At 38.6% G+C, this 13520-nt stretch overlaps 1 protein-coding gene across 1 annotated transcript; it reads right to left on the bottom strand.

Annotated features, from left to right (window-relative positions):
• Positions 1 to 2566: 2566 nt before the first annotated feature.
• Positions 2567 to 11717, bottom strand: prss56 (serine protease 56). The gene is made up of 13 exons (XM_052134960.1): positions 11243 to 11717; positions 10669 to 10858; positions 10427 to 10535; positions 10120 to 10276; positions 9873 to 10015; positions 8166 to 8325; positions 7819 to 7998; positions 6682 to 6849; positions 6385 to 6536; positions 5834 to 6239; positions 4756 to 4818; positions 3045 to 3151; positions 2567 to 2809 (listed from the first exon to the last, which is right to left on the bottom strand). Exons 1-13 carry the CDS (start codon positions 11715 to 11717, stop codon positions 2636 to 2638), a joined length of 2484 nt encoding a protein of 827 aa, XP_051990920.1. The 3' UTR covers positions 2567 to 2635.
• Between the last annotated feature and the right edge of the window lie 1803 nt (positions 11718 to 13520).

Below are 13520 nucleotides of genomic sequence, written 5' to 3'. Positions count from 1 at the left end.
CTGAGAAAGCTGACCTTCAGAAAGCTGAGAGCATCTCTGCTTGGGTGTGGCAACAGATGATCGCTAGTTCTCTCTGTCTCTCTGTCTCTCTCACTCACACACTCACCCACTCACTCACACACACACACACACACACACACTCACACACTCACACACACACACACACACACACACACACTCACACACACGTTGTGTTTCCATGTTTTATGGGGACTTTCCATAGACATAATGGTTTTTATACTGTACAAACTTTATATTCTATCCCCTAAACCTAACCCTACCCCTAAACCTAACCCTCACAGAAAACGTTCTGCATTTTTACATTTTCAAAAAACATAATTTAGTATGATTTATAAGCTGTTTTCCTCATGGGGACCGACAAAATGTCCCCACAAGGTCAAAAATTTCGGGTTTTACTATCCTTATGGGGACATTTGGTCCCCACAAAGTGATAAATACATGCTCACACTCACACACTCACTCACACACTCACTCACACACTCACTCACACACACACTCTCACACACACATTTATCCAATAACTTGGTAGAAACAGAACAAGCCGTGATACTATTTCTGAAGTGACATTTTTGAATTACTAATGAAGGCTTGGACACATTTGGTTTGAACCAGCAACGGCAGATTCTGATTGGTCGCGTAAGAATGTAGTTCCGTGCACAGATGCGTTTTTATGACCGTACTCAGTTTTTTCAAAAAACTATTTTTATTTCACTTGTTCATTGAACTCTTGTATATAAGCAATATCACACTCGCAATCATGCGATATGGCCCTACATCAGCACTGCTGATGTAGGAACATATTACACTATTGAGTGTGCTATTTCTTAAATATATATTCAAAAATAATGCAATAAATAGTTTTAATGTATCAACTAACGTCATACAAAATCCAGTTAACATAAAAAGAAAAAAAGAATTCAATCAATATTTGCTGTGACCACGTTTGCCTTCTAAACAGCACCAATTCTTCTAGGTACACCTGTACACAGTTTTCCTTCGTTGTTGGCTGATAGGATGTTCCAAGCTTCTTGGAGAATTCCCCACAGTTCTTCTATCTATTCAGGAGGTCTTTTCTTGTAATCCCAAACAGACTCGATGTTCAGTATAGGGGCTCTGTGGGGTCCATGCCAATTGTTGTAGGGCTCCCTGTTCTTTTATTCTATATCTATTATTTATTATATCTATTTGAAAATGAATTTTTGGGAGTCTAAAAGGTATATGTCCTGGAATTCTGGGATGACAGTTTCTAGAATGCTAATTCGTTTGGGTATAATAGGGCTAATTGCAAACTAGTTCCAGAAAATAGAATAGAATAGAGTTAAACTTTGGGTAATTGCTGATTAATTACACTGTTTAAAAAGAAGAACATTTAAAAATGTAGTTAACTACTCTTCACTGCTCTCAATAAGCTACTTAATCACACTTAAAAAGGATATACAATCTGAAATTAAGACTTTATGGAAGAGACAAGGAGCTGAACCTGTCAACTATCAAGTGCTAATGCAGCAAGTATTTCCCCAATGTTCCTCTAGAATCCTCTGAAAGCCCAAAGGATAAACCAAAGCATTAGTTCTAAATGAAGACTCTAAGTGGGTTGCCAGTTGCTGTATCCTCAATCACTTCACACTGACAAAAAGGCCCACTGTGTTTTCCAGTGCAGTCCCTGCTGACAGTACTGAGAGGTTCTGCAGTGGAAGAACTGATGTGTTAATTGTGAGTGGAAGCCTTCTAGTTGTGGGATTCAAATGTGGCTGCTCAGAGACCTGGCAGGCATACCTTGGAATCATTGGAGGAAAACAAAACTTTTGGTTTCAAAGTTAAAAGGGAGATATCTCCTCCACATTAATTGTATAAAAGATAGAGACAGAAAATGTAACAGTTGCAAAGACAAGGAGGGATAACAAAAAAGATTAAGATAAAAGGAATGCAGGGTTGGAATTCTTATGTAAGAACATAATGAATGATAAAAAAAATGTGCATACAAAGCTTATAAATATGATGACAACATTTATTTAAATATAGTTAAAGACTCAATTTCATTTTTATTTTTGTTATAATGATATGAAACATCATTTTTATATAAAAATATTTCAAATACAAAGCCTTAATACAAATAAATATGTAACAAACGTCAAAAATAATATCTGTACAGTTGGCAGATTGTACTGGAGGATCAACCTCTGTCCCTGCAGAATAAGTTAAGTCAGGGTGGACTGTCAGGTCAGTCAACTGGAACCCCTCATCCCCCTCAGAAAGAAGCACCTCATTCTGAGAGGAGGAGTTCTAGAAAAGCGATTCTGTCCAATCATTTCCACAGCAACACGTGATATCACAATATAATTTTTGATGTAACAATGTTCAATGTTGGTGGTGCTATTTCAGTTGAAGATTCGAAATGACAATGATCCATGTCGGAAAGCCTTCGTGAAATGTCCAAATAGGCGATGCTACATGTAGGATCCCACAAAAGAAATGTCAAGATTCCTGTCCCTTTAAGAAAAGGTGAAGCGCGTGTGTATGTGTGTGTGTTTCTACCTGTGCTCAGCAGTTTTAAACCCACACACATACATTAAGCACAATTTCTGCATTGTATACAAGTGTCTGTGAGTGTGTTTTACGTTTTGAGAGAATCGATGGCAACCGCAATGATGCGTGGCATGCTGCGGTAAAATGCTTCATTTTCCAAACCCACCAAGCTGTAAAAGGTCAAAGGTCGCCCGCCAACAGTGGCCTTGATCCGTGACTGGTACAAACCACGTTCATTCTTAGAGTTGAGATCAACCAACACCTGAGGTAACACACACACACACAATATGAAGAGAAACACCTTTACACACCAAATTATAAAATTACTTTCTATTCTACAAATTGTTACAATTTAACTCTTCTTGTGAATTTTCAAAACATGAATGAGAATAAAGAATTGTCCTTTTTAATATGGAAAGTGTCCATTTGATAATTTTGACTGGTGTCTTGTAACTTGTAAAACACACACACACACACACACACACACACACACACACCTCCTGGAAGATCATGTTAAGGTTGTTAGGAGGAACAGCCAGGATCCAGTTGTACATCTCTTTGGTGGTGCTGACCAGCTGAGCAGATTCAGTTACTCCTGAGCAAACTACAAAAAAAAAAAACCTTAAAGAACACATTCTTATAAAATAATACTAAGAGATCAAGTCATGTTTAATGAACACAAGTCAGCTATTAGACATCAAGATATAACATCTCCAGTAGCAAAACACTTTAATGTGATGGGTCATAGTATTAAACAATTGGAATGTATAGGGAAAGAGGAAGTTCAAGGGCCTTGCAGAAGAGGTAATTTAAAAAACAAATTATTAAAACATGAAGCTTTTTTGGATCTACAAACTCAAAGCACTACCTCAGAATAATTTGAATGAAGAACTAGACCTATCAATTTTCCTTTGAACAAATTACAATTAAACATTTAATAAATTTTTAGTTTTTGCCTATATGTGTTTTTTTTTTGGCAAAGAACCTCAATAGGAATTTAAACTGTGAAGACTAAAGGCGGTTTTACAGGGGATGTGGTGGGCGGCAGGCTTTTGAAATGTTTCGTTTGTACAGGCGTTTTCATTTCACACCAAAAGCGGTGCGAAACTTGTCAGTAGAAGTGCAATAATGCCACCAACTTCTTCAGCTCTGATATCGCATCTATGAGGTGATTGGAGCATCGAGAGAGCATCCTGACTGGCTGCATCACCGCCTGGTACGGCAATAGCACCGCGCACAACTGCAAAGCCCTGCAAAGGGTGGTGCGAACTGCCAGGAACATCATCGGAGGTGAGCTTCCCTCCCTCCAGGACATATACACCAGGCGGTGTGTGAAAAAAGCTCGGAGGATCATCAGAGACTCCAGTCACCCAAGTCATGGGCTGTTCTCACTGCTACCATCAGGCAGGCGGTATCGCAGCATCAGGACCCGCACCAGCCGACTACATGATAGCTTTTTCCCCCAAGCAATCAGACTGTTGAACTCTTGATCTATCAGGATCAATAATTAGCACTGCACTTTATTCAGCTATAATCTCACACTGGACTGTCAACATATTCTCCTCAATACAACTGCTATATATATATATATACACATATATATTTCATATACTCCCACTTATTGTATTGTATTGTATATTCTGTTCTATATCATTCTGCATTGTATATAATTATTGTGTTGTGTAAGTATGTGTACATCTGATTTGTAAATTGTTTTGTGTAAGTATGTGTACATTTGATATGTAAATTGTTTTGTGTAAGTATGTTGTTTATTGTAATTGGTATATGTCTCGTCACTGTCATGACTGCTATGTTGCTCGGAACTGCACACAAGAATTTCACCTACTGTTGCACTTGTGTACATGGTAGTGTGACAATAAAGTGATTTGATTTGATTTGATTTTGATTTGATTGTAAGAGAAAATTAAAGTATACGGTCCATGGCCCATTTGTATACCTTGAACAGTCGTCTATTTTCCAAACATAAACATTTTCCTCAGCTTAGCTGGGATATGTGAAAACTAATACATTTCACGGTATATATGCAAAAAAACTGTGTGTATAATATGTGACCAAAATAAAGGATTCTATTCTATTCTATATATAGTGTGCAGGGCCCATAATCCAAAGGTCAATGCATAGAACGAATGCGCTAATTTTGGGATAAGGAAAAAGTTTACTAAATAATAATCAAATGAGAAATCATACCTTTGTCATTTGCTCTTCTTATCCTTCTCTTGTACAGGGCTCTCCTTTTCCTCTGAAGGAGCTCTGAAACAAGATCAGAGGTGGATTCTGTCAGGTTTTATATTCATGGTTTTAACTTTCTGCAATACTTAACACTTAAAAGAAAATGTTCCCTCATAATTCACTCACCCTCATGCCATCCCAGACGTGTATGACCTTTTTTCCTCTGCTGACTGCAAACATAGATTTTTTAGAAGAATAGCTCTGTAGGTACTCACAATGCAACTGTATGGTATCAAACTTTTTAAGCTCCAAAATGCACATAAAGGCAGCATAAAATTAATCCAAAAGACTGCAGTGGTTAAATCTATATCTTCAGAAGCGATGTGATAGGTGTGGGTAAGAAGTTCTTTTTTTACAATAAATTCTCCTCCCCACCCAGTAGGTGGCGATATACACAAAGGCAGCAAATTGCAAAAACAAAAGATGAACGTTGTGAAAGTGGAGATTGACAGTAAAAAAAAAAAGGACCTAAATATTGATCTGTTTCTCAGATCATATCACTTCTGAAGACATATATTTAACCACTGGAGTCTTATAGATTACATTTATGTTGCCTTTATTTCCTTTTTGGACCTTCTGAGTTCTGGTCACCATTCACTTTCATTGTAAGGACCAACAGAGCTGAGAACTTCTAAAAATCTTAATTTGTGTTTTGCAGAAGAAAGAAAGTCATACACATCTGGGATGGCATTAGGGTGAGAAAATGATGAGAGATGAACTATTCCTTTAAAAGCAGAAATGCTAAGTTTGTATTAATTTTATTTATATTATAGTTTGAAGCCCTTGCATGAATTCTTCCATTAACAATGTGAATTACTTGATGTGTGAAGCTGAAGTGTCATTACTGTTGTGGGACTACAGTTTTAGGTTGATGCACTAATTTGTTACATTTATTTGTAAATTTGTGTTCGTATTTTCCTCTATGTAAACATGTTTTTGTGGTTTCCTGCCATTCTTTACCACCATTCTGCTGCTATATTTCCTGTTGATCCTTTTTAATTTGCTTTAAGAGCACTCAAACCACATAAAGTCTTACTTTTGAAGAGTGACTGTGGAAGCAGGGGCATCGGAGTAGAAAGAGAGCTTTTTTCAAGAAGTGCCTCTGCATGATCCATGGTGCTGAGCTTGAGAGGCTGTGTATGCGTGTATGTATCCTCAAGAGATGCTGTCATCACTGGGTCTCCTGTGACACTTCCTGTAGTGTTTCCTCTGAGAGCTTTAAGTATCAGAGCAGTCCAAATGTCAGGTGACAGTACAGGCTCTTCAGAATGTGCACTGTTGTCCTGTGGTTTTCCAGTGGTGAAATCCCTCTGAAACAGTTGGTGGTCCAACTCTGGTATGACAGGAAAGCGCAGTGATTCCAGTTTGGAATGCAGAAAAGCAATGGAGGAGCGGAGTGCACCGTCTAGCTGATGAGTAGGGGATTCTTCCTTTTCATCATCCTGAAAATACCGCAAGACACAGATGGAGACAATAAGAACCCATATCTATAAAAGGTTTGTCCCTCATTTGAAATATGCAAACCATAAAAATCCATTAAGTTGCTCTATCACAGATAACACTGTATCTGTAATTAGGCACGCTTACCGGTGTGAAGAGTTGTTCCTCCTGAGACAGCTGCTCTGAGTTCTTTAGTTCTCTCAGTTGATCCAGATCTTCAGCAATGCCTCTGAGGTAGCTCTCCCAGTCATCCACCAGGGGGCCCACTTGCTGGAATATTGCTGGCAGGCCTACCTGCTCTTTTAGAGTAATATATCTGTCAGAATAATGATCTAGAAGATGGTCTATACAGATCCTGATGTATGACATAGCTTATAAATCAACAAATGAACAACTGATGTTGTTTTTATTGTTCTACAACTAATACTGGTTTAATGGCTGTACCTGTTGTGGGTGCATTTCTACGTTGTCGTTTTATATGTGTAGAACTATAGACATTCTCCACCAGCTGAGGAAGAGTCTGAGTTAAAAAGTTCAGATCGACTTTATCTCTGATGTAGTCATCAGCCCTCTGAAGCAAGTCCAAAAGTGTCTGCAGAAAGGAACGTAACTCTGCAGAAAGAAAAGAGGAAGAAAGAAAGAAAAGCAACAAAATAAAGGAAGGAGATTAGGGCATTTATTTGACACAGTGCGTAGTACATATTCATTTCTTTGCAAAACTTTGGTCACTGCATAATTTGAATATTTTCATTTGTGTGTGATTACTTCACTATTATTCTAAAATGTGTAAAATGCTACTAATAAAGAGTATGTCCAAACTTGCTGTGTTCTTTAATTCATCATCTTAGTGCTTCATGGCAAGTACATTCCCTTCAATCATGTAGTAAATAATTTCTGTTACTAGAGTGCAACAGTGCCAGCCCACTTTTTCAGCCATCTGAGTTCTGGAAGTATATTTCCCATTCATTTTTGCATAGGATTTCCATAAAATCCTCCATAAAAGAGTTGTAACCCATTAACCAAGCAAACTAGCTCCAAGGAGAATCACAACAATACAAATGTTGTTTTGAAGCAAATAAGCATATGAAAAATGGACAAAAAGACAAAGGTACAAGACTGTCTACTTACCATCTTTCACAAGGGCATGGGCTACAATACCCTTGAAGCATTGTGAATGATGTAATTAAATATAATATGATGGGAATATATAAAACTATTGATTTTAGGTTGCTGATTAGAAGTATAGAAACAATTGATTTAATTTTTATCGCAAAATATTCAGATATATACAAATATTTAAGTAGTTTAAGGGTGAAAGGAGACCAGAAAGGAGTTGCGTCATTCACAGTGCGTTGTGGGAGAGGGCGGTCATTCCTAGTTTCGTGGGCTTTGTTGACCACACAGACTAATAGATTGAACGGAAGCTTATACCATCAATGAACAACCTTAGAGCTCATGGTAGGTCTGTTTTAAAGGTTTAGAAGTAATCATTGAAAATCAATTAGTCTATGAGAAAAATGAATGGGATTTTTACTTCTGGAACCAGACTGTTGCGCTCTATAGAATGCCTGGATAACTTACGGCACTTCTTAAATCGACTTTGGCATTTTTCCTGAGCCAATCGTTGGCAGGCAGACGGGTCAGTGGCTGAAGAGCAGGTCTGTGTGTAAAAGTGGCAGAACTCTGACATCTGTTGTTCCTCAGACAGTTCAGTTGTCTTTAGCAGCTCAGGACACGTGGGCTCCCGGCTCCCAAAGGACTCTGAAATTTGGAGAAAGAATTTTAATCACATTTTAAAAATGTGAATGGAAATGTTTTGCAGACATTATGGATTTTCACTGAAAATTTGCAAAAATACTTGTGAAGAGTGAAGATATTCTTTCTTTCAGTGAAGTGAAAGCATCTGTGTAACATGTTGAGTAACTCACTCTGTATCTCTGTCAAGACCCAGTCAGAGAAGGCAGTGACCCGTGTATACACGCCAGGCTTTCCCTTCTCCCCACAACCATCGCCCCAAGAGGTGATGCCAAATAGCTGAAACCGTCCCGATAAACGGTCCTGGAAGATCAACGGCCCACCAGAATCACCCTGTAAAAAATGCAAAATTAGTTGTAACTAAAGCAGATACAGGTTAGATGCTTTTAAAGGTTAGGTGTAGTGTTTATAGTTCATGTGTGATGTTTTTAAAGCAGCTGTGGTGTTGAAGCTGCATGTGTAGTATTTCCAAAGCATTGGTGGTGTTTATAATACAAATAAGATCACTCTTAAGCAGATGTGGTATTTAAGATGCAGGTGAAATGTTTAAAAGCAAATTTGGTGTTTTTAATGCATGTGAGATGTTTCTAAAGCAGGTATGGTGTTTATAATGCAGGTTACGTTTTTAAAGCAGGTATGGTGTTTATAATGCAGGTTATATGTTTCTAAAGCAGGTATGGTGTTTATAATGCAGGTTATATGTTTTTAAAGCAGGTACGGTGTTTATAATGCAGGTTATATGTTTTTAAAGCAGGTATGGTGTTTATAATGCAGGTTAGATGTTTTTAAAGCAGGTATGGTGTTTATAATGCAGGTTAGATGTTTTTAAAGCAGGTATGGTGTTTATAATGCAGGTTAGATGTTTTTTAAAGCAGGTATGGTGTTTATAATGCAGGTTAGATGTTTTTAAAGCAGGTATGGTGTTTATAATGCAGGTTAGATGTTTTTAAAGCAGGTATGGTGTTTATAATGCAGGTTAGATGTTTTTAAAGCAGGTATGGTGTTTATAATGCAGGTTAGATGTTTTTAAAGCAGGTATGGTGTTTATAATGCAGGTTAGATGTTTTTAAAGCAGGTATGGTGTTTATAATGCAGGTTAGATGTTTTATAGAGCAGGTATGGTGTTTATAATGCAGGTTAGATGTTTTATAGAGCAGGTATGGTGTTTATAATGCAGGTTAGATGTTTTTAAAGCAGGTATGGTGTTTATAATGCAGGTTAGATGTTTTCTAGAGCAGGTATGGTGTTTATAATGCAGGTTAGATGTTTTATAGAGCAGGTATGGTGTTTATAATGCAGGTTAGATGTTTCTAAAGCAGGTATGGTGTTTATAATGCAGGTTAGATATTTTTAAAGCAGGTATGGTGTTTATAATGCAGGTTAGATATTTTTAAAGCAGGTATGGTGTTTATAATGCAGGTTAGATGTTTTTAAAGCAGGTATGGTGTTTATAATGCAGGTTAGATGTTTTTAAAGCAGGTATGGTGTTTATAATGCAGGTTAGATGTTTTATAGAGCAGGTATGGTGTTTATAATGCAGGTTAGATGTTTTATAGAGCAGGTATGGTGTTTATAATGCAGGTTAGATGTTTTATAGAGCAGGTATGGTGTTTATAATGCAGGTTAGATGTTTTTAAAGCAGGTATGGTGTTTTGCAGGTTAGATGTTTTATAGAGCAGGTTTGGTTTTTATATGTTTGAGATATTTCTAAATCAGCTATGGTGTTTGCAATGCTGGTGAGATGTTTGTAAAGCAGATGTGGTGTTAATCATCCAAGTGAGATGGTCCTAAAACAGGTATGGTGTTAATCATACAGGTGAGATGTTCCTAAAACAGGGGTGGTGTTTATAATGTGCGTGAGTATGATGGTGTGTAAATACCTGGCATGAGTCGATGCCCCCAGATAGGTACCCAGCGCAGAACATTGTGTTAGTGAGTAGTTCCTTCCCAAGCGCACTGCGACAGGTGGTCTGAGACATCAGGGGCACCTTAGCCTCCATCACCACATCTGCAGAGGGGCCATCTACACACACCAACACATGCACAGAGAGGCAAAAACAAAACATTTTACACAACCCTGAGAAAACTTTGTGTTAAACTCTTAAGCTGTTATAGGTATTCTCTTACCCTCATACAGTGAGCCCCAGCCAGCCACCAAACAGGGTGTACCACCCGGGGGATCGAGGTCGGAGGGCAAACAGACAGGTGTGACCCATTCAGACAGAATTACAGGAGAACTCAGCTCCACCAGAGCAATGTCATTATTAAATGTTTTTGGGTTAAACTACAATGAGAAAGAAGAGGGGAATAGGGAAGGGATGCTTTGATAAACAACAAAGTTGATGTTGAATAAATTTCATTTACATACTTTAAAAAAATGCTTAGATAAAATAATGATTAGAATAGCTGTAAGCTGCATTTTTATTGTGTTTACCTTCGGATGAGTGATGATACGATTGACCTTCATGACCTGTTCATCGGGGTCAGTTTTAGTGAGATCAAACTCCCCCACCACAGCCGTCCAGTAACTCTCACTGCGACTCCTAATCAGGCGAGACAGCTGTACTTATTTTATCTCCACAAATTCATTCATCAATTACTTAATTCATTCATTATGCGATTGTTCTGTATTCTTCTACCATCTGTATGTTTGTGTATTTGTATTTGTGCTCTTACCCAACAAAGCAATGGGCAGCAGTAACAACCCAAGAGCTGTCCACTAGCACACCCCCACACATCAAAGCCCCGTCCAGCCGCAGGTTCACCAGCCATGGCCAGCTGCCCGGAGGGGCCGGAGACCCTCCCATGATACGAGAGCGAGGCTGTGTCAAGTTTTGCATGACGGACAAGCGCTGCCCACACACAGCTGCATAAATGTAAAGATTTCATATAATAGATGTAAAGCAAGAAATGTTTGCATCCTTTAAAGGAATATTTATTCTATCAACTTTCAGTCAGTGTCAGTTCCTTGCACAAAGCTATTTTATAGCTACTACTGTACATACAGCATACTCAAGTTGTATGAACTACTTTTGTAGTACATTTGTCTTCTTTTTCAAACTTGACAGCCTCTAGTCACTATCCACTTTTATTAAATGCAAAGAGCATCCTGAACATTTTGCTCAATACTGTATCTTTTTCTTTTTGTGTAAATTCTTCATAAACACTATTCGTATATAAATTGTTGCATCTGCTTGTGTTTCATTAATGAGGCCCCTTTAAGTGTATATATGTGTGTGTGTCTCTTAACCTTGAGTTGTGGTCTGTGTGGCTGGCTCCAGGTTTTGCATGGTGTTGAGCAGACTGCACTGCAAGACACGAGCGCTGCAGCTCTCTCCCATAATTCTGATGCATGAGTCTTTGTTCAGCTGAGCAGGTGAGCAACGGAATTTGTAGAAACCACAGGCCTGACTTAGCAACCAGCTCCTCTCACCTTCATCAGCTTCCTGCTGAGCATGAGAGATCACCTCACAGCTCGGCTCCAATTGGGTGGTCTCTGAAGATGCTATGAAATTATCATCATTATCATCATCAGAGCTTAGAGTCACAGTTTTGAGTCCTGGTTTTGAAGTGTTTGTGCATTCAAGCTTACCACAGGCACCTTTTCGCTGTCCACAGTCCTGAAACAGACAGGGCACACATCCTCTGCAGCCTGCCTCAGCCTTGCTGCGGTCCGCTATGGCAGCATCTATCGCAGACAGGGCACGGGACAGAGCTGCCTCCATCACTACTGTTCCTCTATCAGTCAACGCTATTGAGAAAGAGAGGCAGAGCGAGAGAGAGAGATGTTGGTAAAAGAGACTACATGCCACAAAACCACACAGCAACAGACAGATAATGTTGAAAAGCTTTAAAGGGAACTTAAAGGAATAGTTCACCAAAACAGGGAAATGTATTCACACTCACGTTGTTCTGTAGGACTTTCTTTCCTATGTGGAACACAAAAGGAGATATAATGTTAGGCACTGACAGCCTCAGTGGCCATTCACTTTCACTGTATGGAAAAAAGTGAATGTGAATGGTGCACCTGAGGCTCAGACGCTTTCATTCTGCCTAACATCTCCTTTTGTGTTCCACAGAAGAAAGAGTCATGCAGTTTATAACAACATGAGAATGAGAAAATGAAAAAGAGTTTTTATTTTTGGGTGAACTATCCCTTGTGCCGGTGAGTATACTATTACAAGCTGTGATAAAATCACATTTCTTTTTAATTCCTCTAAAAACAGTGTGCATATTTCTTCTAAACAAGTGAGCAAACTCATGCCCAAAGCACTGCTGAAGACACCAAACATGAAGTTCAAACACACCGAACATCATTCAGCCGTCCCCTCTTCTCTATATCCCAGAAAGCGAGAGAGACTTCAAAGCTGATTGTGACCTTAATTAACAGCCTGAACTATGGCCTCTATGGTGACTATGCTAAACTGCTGAACACAGAGTCTCACTGTGACCGCATACAAGAGCCGAGCACTGATTCCTGCCTATTTCAAAAGCAGCATTTATAGCAAAAAGAAGACTACTTTATAGATGCCACAAGGACTAATGGTGAAATTATTTACTCTGTACATGAGTTTATTTGCTCAAGCTCCACTCTTCACTATAGTAATGTTAACCCCAAATCTCCAACATAACAAAACCTTAAACAGCAACAAGTATCCGTCTTTAAATTAATCTTGCACAAAAACACATAAAATAACACTTCATTTTAGCATTTACTCTCCCTGTCGAGTCCCATGCAAAGCATGGTAAGAAATGGAAATCCCCTTCAGTACCACAAAGAGTATTCAAGTAGTCCCAACTCAAATGGATTAGGTAAACTTCAATTTTTCAAATTTAAATGGATAGAACATTAATGTAATCAAGTTGTGAAAAAATGTTCTAGAATTGTGTTGCTTTAGTTAATTGAATGTTGAGATGTTGGTATGACTTTTATACAAATCAAAAGAAAATCAAAGGAGCCTCTGGTGAAGGAAGCCAACGGTCCAACTGTTTGCAGAACTTATTATAAGTTAACACAAATTGTTGAAGCTCTGGCACCTGTGCATCTCTTTGCAATTCTTTCTTTGTAAGATTATTGAAAAGAACCTGGAAACACTTAATGGTTTGTACATCAACATGTCATCCTATATACTTTCTTTTGCACCTGAAAAACCAGTGCAAGTAGTTTGAAGGTTGTGGATAGCTGGCCTACCTTCAAGTGCACTCTGTGACATTCTGTAAACCTCTCTCGCTGGTGGTGCTCCACTACAACAACCAATCACCATTAGCATCAGCAGTGACACCAAACCCATGATTCCACTTCACCTGTCCACAGGAGAGTCTTCTAAAAGAAAACTAATTTTGTATCAACAGATGTAAGATGATCCACTTTTCTTGCCACTCTGCAAAAGCTCTGCCTAGCACAGGCACAAACACACTGACACAACGCAGCTCCTTTCACATAAAGGGTGGTGGGCGTCTGTGAAGCACGAGTGTCTCCCACCTCCTGACTAGCTTTGCTTTCTCTCACACTCCGTTTCTGAGTATCT

Source organism: Xyrauchen texanus, chromosome 9 (assembly GCF_025860055.1).
Source record: "Xyrauchen texanus isolate HMW12.3.18 chromosome 9, RBS_HiC_50CHRs, whole genome shotgun sequence".
NCBI lineage: Eukaryota > Metazoa > Chordata > Actinopteri > Cypriniformes > Catostomidae > Xyrauchen > Xyrauchen texanus.
The sequence above is the reverse complement of the archived record's forward strand: the minus strand, read 5'-3'. Positions and strand labels throughout refer to the sequence as shown.